This window comes from Rhagoletis pomonella, unplaced genomic scaffold, assembly GCF_013731165.1.
Source record: "Rhagoletis pomonella isolate Grant_MI unplaced genomic scaffold, Rhpom_1.0 Rhpom_scaffold_00001, whole genome shotgun sequence".
In the NCBI taxonomy this organism is placed as follows: domain Eukaryota; kingdom Metazoa; phylum Arthropoda; class Insecta; order Diptera; family Tephritidae; genus Rhagoletis; species Rhagoletis pomonella.
In genome coordinates, this window is record NW_023458555.1 from 115,488,366 (window position 1) to 115,495,432 (window position 7,067).

The window sequence follows — 7,067 nt, forward strand, 5'->3', positions numbered from 1 at the left end:
AAGCAAATAAGCAAATGGATGTATAGAATTGACAACAACAACCACGCTGTCGAGTTTAAATAGCGGCAAATCAGCTGTACTTGATAGTAGTTGGTTGAATAAGGAAAATGAATTAGCAACAAGAGTTTACGGGATGTACATAGCTCAGTGGTTAACGCTTCTGACTTTGAACATCGACTTCGCAGGTTCGATCCCTGCTGAAGTCTAGAAAAAGAAGTCTGATGAGGAGATGTGGTGATCTCCGAAATAGTGCTATAACTTCTACCGCTTAGACTTTGTTGCTTTTTCAATTTTTCCTAATAAACAATCGTGGTACAAAGCTCAATAAAAATATTAAAAAATTTGCTTACTTAGAGCATGTGTGAATCGGTAACAAAGTTCGCGACGAGTAAATTTTTGACAACTATGAGGTGAATAAAATTTCTGCGGTTATCAAAAATTTACTGCTGTCAAAAAATATTTCATTTCACCCAGCAGATTTGCAAAACTGTCTCACCATTGTAAAAATATTATTCAACAGCTTTCCCCATAGAACTTTGCTACCGATTCACACACGCCCATAATTTAAAAAAGACACAGAAAATGCAGGTAATTTGAAATGAAATAAAAATTATTCATTGTTTCCATATTTACATTTAACATATCGTTATCTTATAGTAAAAAGTTGCAAAGCCCACTTTTACAAATTTTACACGAGAGGAAAAACTTCTTCTTCAAGTAAATCGCTTTTTTAAGTTATAGTTTTTTAGTAAATGTAGATATAGATATGTATGTATCATTATTATCATTGCTTTTAAATACAAACATTATTTCGCATTAATTTAAAAATAAATCGGAAATTTTTTGATACATTTTTTAGAGTTTTCTAGGGAATAATTATTAACGTTAAGGGAACAGACATTGACTTTTCAGCGTTCCAAGCCACCATTCGGCCAAGCAAGTTTTTAAAGTAAATCAAAGCAAATTGAAGTCAACAAGGCGCGCAAAGTAAGCCGGCATTGGGCCAGCGCCTTTAGTTTTTCTTCACTTACTTGAGTTTGTTATGTTGAAATTTCGAATTTGACGTTGGGTAATATTTTGTTTTTTGAGCATTGCCAACGTTGAGGGTTTCCAAGGTACGAAAACAGGTTTCCAAAAAACTAGTGAGCTGTTCCAATGTAGGAAGCTCCCTGGAGGATCTAGCTTTTGAGTTGTCGGATGGACTACAAGGGGATCCCAATTAGTGGTAGAAACATTAAGGTTAGCTAACGAAGCAAGGCACTCCTTGGTGGTATCCAAAAGTATTCGAATTGCTAAGTGCGAAGTCACATTGAACTTTGGTATCGCGAACAGTTTTTTTTAACAGTGTATCAACTATCGCACGTTTATTATCGAACCTATCTTCTAATGTATTCCAAGCAAGATCATAGTTTGCTTCTGTTGCGAAAATGTGTTTGATAAGACGTGCAGCATCTCCAGTGACGCAATGTTTTAGGTAATACATTTTCTGAATTTTACTAAGTGTATTGTTATTGTGCACAAAAGAAGTATATAAATCACGAAACGAAAACTATTCTAAGAAGTCACCTGAAGAGTAAACTGAACTGAAATTTTCAGTAATTTGGCGTCACTGGAAAATGTGTCGTTTCGATGTGAATTTTGTGACTATTTGAGGTGGTTTTTACTAAAAAAAGTATATAAACTCATCACCCTTACATATGCCTGTGACAGCGTTTCCGGGCGCAGCCCGTGTGCCTTTCCTTAAGCCTCGTCAGCTCGCACAGCAGATGCGTGTGATTCGGTAAGTATCTTTACCTGATCCATATTAAGTGAACGGGTAAAATTTGCGAAAGAGAAAGAATACTTTTAGTTGAGATGTTTGTATTCTATTTACGAAGGACAAGAAATTAGACCAAAGGTTCCTGCTCGGGCGCCAAAAAATGTGTTATTAAAAGCTAAGGCTTAAGGTTAGAAAAAGTTTATTTGAACCTTACTCAATCAGCTATACAAACGAAAAGAAAAATAAATTCAATTTTCACATACTGCAAAGCCATGATTCAATAATAGAAAGGTTTTGTAATAAAACAGTCTTCTCGCTTCCACACATAAAATCGGCTCCTTTACTTGTGCAGAATGTTGCTTACTCTACAGTTTCTAATGATATTAGTAGTAAAACCAAAAATTCTTCATACTAAATATTCGTGAGCATCACCTTCGTTTGCGTAATTTTCTAGAACAAATGTAGAATACCGTTTTGTTATAAAATAACCAAAATTACAGATTGATAGAACTTTTCCCTCTGATTTGAACGATACCAAATTTATTCGGCGCAGGTAATAAATAAAGAAGATATTAGAGGTTTATTTGCTTTATTTATTTGTATTTTTTATTATCACTAAATTGTTGAAACCCAAAAGTAGATAATGACAAAATATGTAATATCGAATTAAAGGTAATAACTAGTACTTTCTAAATAATATTAATTTCTTTACCATTAATTATTCAGTTTTTTCAAAAAAGGTTATTTCATGAAAAAATAACATTTCGATGGCTGAGTGGAAGATCGACCTATCTCGGTAGCCAGTTCGAAAAGGCCCTATCTCAGAAAATTTTTCAACAACGCTTTATCTCAGAAAACTTTTCAAGAACGCCCTACTTCAGAATTTTATTGGAAAACACCCTACCTGAGAACTGGGTTGAATAGCGCCCTATCTCAGCTGCCGATCCAAAAACGCCCTATCTCAGCTTATTTTCAATGTATTTTCGTTTGAGATAGGGCGTTTTTGAACCGAGTTCTGAGATAGGGCGTTCTTCAACAAAATTCTGAGATAGAGTGTTTTTCAATAAAATTCTGAAATAGATTGTTTTTCAATAAAATTCTGAAGTAGGGCGTTCTTGAAAAGTTTTCTGAGATAAGGCGTTTTCGAACTGGCTGCCGAGATAGGTCGATCTTGCACTCAGCCATCGATTTGTGCATCAGCTGAAAGACAAATCAATTATCTTGGTGGTGACGTCATTAATTTTTTAATCGGTTATATAGTTCATAAGATATAATATTTAAAAAATCTAAAAACTGAAATTTAACTTTCTAGAACGTCTTCATTTTTCACTTGCGCCAAATAATTTTGGCATGGTTGAAATGAGCATAAAAAGTTCTATTGATCTGCATTTTTCGTTTTTTCATAGCTAAACGGTCGGTATTCTAGATTTCTTCCAGCAAATGACGAATAACTGAAATCAAAAATGCATATTTTTATGTATTGTTTAGTATTTCTATTATAACACCAAATATATTGCAAATTCGCATAGAATTAATAATACACCTTTACTTCTAATTGTATACTTTGCGTACTTTTTGTAGTACCTTTCTACTACCGTTTTCGCTAAAGGCGATCACATTCTTCCCCTTTCTCCTACTTCCAAAATACAAATCTAGATAAAGGAGTGTCAAATTTTAGCTGTCACAAATTACACAACCTTGTATTATTGAATCATGCTTCAAAGCTATAAAGTTAAAAAGGCGAGAGAATTAAAAACAGCACTTCTCTAGTATATAGTTACTTATTACGTTTTGCTTACGCCTCGTTCTTACAACAGGACTGCATTTACAGTAAGGTGGGTTACAAACATTATAAATGCTACAATTGTATAAGTATGTTGAATATGTTTATCACGAACAATTGCACTTTATATAAAATATCCAAAAATTGAGTGAACTTGTAAATATTACGAAGTTAGAGCTATTACATAACTAGATGGTAAGCTTATTATTGATAAAAATATAACAAAATGTAATGATTAATTTTTTTTTGTACAAAATTGTAAACCAGAAATTATAAGTACATACATATTGAAAATTGAACAAAAAAAGTCATGGTTTTCAGAAATTTTAAATAGAAAACAAGGAAAATGTAAGAAAATAAGAGGAAGGAATTTCCTAATTGAAATAATAAAACCAGGAGCAATATTGCTTTGAGGAAAAAATATTGTAGAAAATCAAAATTTATAAGGAACATATGTATTTAGTAACATTTGAAAATAATACTGTAATAAATAATAAAACCTATGATACAAAAAAGAAGGTAGTTTCATTACTGCTATTTTTTGATTATAAAGCAGATTTTGGACATTTCTCCAAATGTAAACATTAAGCATAGCTTTGCCACATTGGAATTTTTTGGGAAGGGAGATTTTTTTTTTTTTAATATTTGGGATTCAATACAAGAGTAAAAAAGGTAAGTTGATGTGATCGATAATCAAAGTTCAACGTTCTTCTCAAGCGTAAAAATTACTTTTGAAGAATACTGATGTGCAGAGATGAGGAAATAAAATATAATCGAGTTTTTATACAATTATTTATTTTAAACCAAATAAAATAATTTACATGTGTAACATGTAATAAAACATTAACATATTTTGTAATTTTCTTAATTTCTTTGCTGAAGCTTTGCATCCGTCCCCTTGCAGATATATGTATTTCGTACTTTTGCTCTCAGGAAATAAGCAGCTAAATTTTTGGTTTCTGGTATATATATTTTTCGGTATAGAACAATCCTAGGGGGTGAGAGTATTAATATTCTGACTTTACTTTTTTACCACCCTAATGTAATATTTTTAAATATTTTTTCGTCATATTTTAGTTTTTTATACAAAACTAGCGGACCCCCTGCCTGCTTCGCTAGGCATATCAAAATTAGAAATGAATAATGAACACTCGATTTAAATTCACTCTATCTGTATTTATTCTTTTTTTACAATATCAAATTAATGTTAATTTTAAACTTAAACTAACGCAAAGCCTTTTCGTAAACTACATTTTTTGTTTTGCCCTGAGTTGTGGTATAAATAACTGATGGCTTTCCTACACGTGAACATGATACATATAATTGTCCGTGGGAGAAGCATGGATATTCTAAGTCAATTCCGCATAATTCCTTGTGCTTTGTTTATTGTCATTGCAAATGCAAGACGTATTGGAAATTGCAATCTTTTGAAGTCAAAAGCTAAATCTGGTGGAATCAGTGGAATACGCGGAATCAATACGTCTTCACCTTTGAATTTTCCTTTCGTTCGTGTTCACCGATCGGTCTTCTGTCAGCTCTAATCACAATTTTATGATCATCAGATTGCATTTGATCAAGTGCTGTCTTAAACGTAGTAACCAATTCGTTATGTTCATGAAATATTGCTTGCAATTCTTCAGTTATCAATCTTCTGGCACTTTTAAAAAATGCACAACGTGTATCGACTTCATTTTGATTATTGCCAAGGAAATAAATTTGCAAAAATTGATAGTTAGCATCTGGGAATGGCAGCAAGGAACCGATTTTGTGGTAAATTTGCCCTTGTATCTGCAATGTAGAGCCAAAATATTCAGATGATAGATTGTCTATTTCAAAATTTTCATTTGAAATGCTTGATGCCGAAATTACCTTGAAGGTCGGCATAAAATTATCTCATATTATATTCGTCGCACCAAAAGACGTCATTTGAAAACATGAATTGTACATTTGAATGTGATCCAAAAAATGATTTGATTGAGGTGTTGAGCCAGAAAGCAGTGAAGCTAATGGTTCTGGTGGATATTGTAATTCTGGTAGTCGTACTTTCCCAGAAGTACAACACATTCCAGGAGGTTCAGTTTTAAATTTCACTGCATTACAATATTGACATATTTTGTCCATTGCGCCAATAACCACAAATTTATGCAAACTCAAGTAGCACAAAAGTCAAAAATACACCAAAATATTTTGTGTATTTTTTACATCGGCGTGATATACATTTTCAATATAAAAAATATACTATTTCTAAGCGCAGTTTTTGAACAGTTTATTTCGATTCAGTGTAAAAGTTATACCGCTTTTTCGTGCATTATTTACACCTACCGTCAATTTTTTTTTACTGATTTTCGGCATATATATTATACCAGTGGTATACAAGTTTTCTTGTTTCTGAAACATAATATAAACTCCGTTGGTGTAAAATACGTATTGGTATTGGCTCAAATCATACACAATAATGGTATAGAATTTACATCATATTCTAGCATAAATATATTTTCATGAGTGTGAAGAGTACAAAAGGATTCGAGGAATAAAATTTACTACTAATCAAATTTAAAATTAACTCAGACATAAAATTTACACCGAAGCTCCTTTTTAATCTGCGCGACTTGGAATTCTTTTTATAAATCTCAGCATTCCTTTTCGTAATATGCAGGCAAGAAAATCGCGAATATATATGAATGTGAGTTCCTAATTTAAAAACGGGTTACATTCTGTCGAGTGAATTTCGAAACTACCCCCTCTAAAACTCGACCGCCTCAAAATTTATAAGGATTTGAAGATTTTGAAATAAATCTGGAAAAACGTATATTTTGAAAGCAATGAATTTTTCGCCATTATAAAATTTTTAAGAGATGCGCTCTTTAAAAAAGGTTCGAAAATACACATAAAGTGGCATAGTTGAGCCGATGTACATAATGAAATTGAAAAACGTCTGTTCAATTAGAGTCACTGACGAGCCTTCGTCCAAAAACGCATACGTGTCGACAGAGGAACCATTACAATAAACTCTGATCGGAAAAATTCTGAAGCGCGACCCGACCGACTATGAGCATTCACAATTTCACTTCGTTCAAGTGATAAATTTATGTTTTTGTGTAGCAATGGGTGGTGCTTTGCTGTACAGCCATTAATACCGCACTGTTTATTGGAAAAGCACTTACGCCGATGAAGATTTAGGCACTGGCGGCACAATTTGCTTTTCTTCACCAAACTCCACTTGTCGTCTAAATTCAGTGACTGGAACTCACCACAAGTTTGTATTTTGTGAGTTTCGCTCTTACACGCAAAACAAGTTGGCTCTACAGTGTCAATTTGTTGATGCGTGTTTACCAACGCACTTTTCTTACACATCACAGTTGACACGACTTGACTGGCTGCAGCAGCTATGGCATATATCCAGTCGCTGAACGCTTTCACTATAGGGACTCTAACATCTTTCGGGTGCATAGCCCAATTAAGTTTATGGCTATTTGGCAATCTATCCACCAAAGTTTTCACGAGCAAAGGGTTATTTAATTCGGC

At 33.1% G+C, this 7,067-nt stretch overlaps 1 protein-coding gene across 1 annotated transcript; it reads right to left on the reverse strand.

The window, feature by feature from the left end:
• Window positions 1-4,917: 4,917 nt before the first annotated feature.
• Window positions 4,918-5,426, reverse strand: LOC118735559. The gene is made up of 2 exons (XM_036465407.1): window positions 5,412-5,426; window positions 4,918-5,330 (listed from the first exon to the last, which is right to left on the reverse strand). Exons 1-2 carry the CDS (start codon window positions 5,424-5,426, stop codon window positions 5,016-5,018), a joined length of 330 nt encoding a protein of 109 aa, XP_036321300.1. The 3' UTR covers window positions 4,918-5,015.
• Between the last annotated feature and the right edge of the window lie 1,641 nt (window positions 5,427-7,067).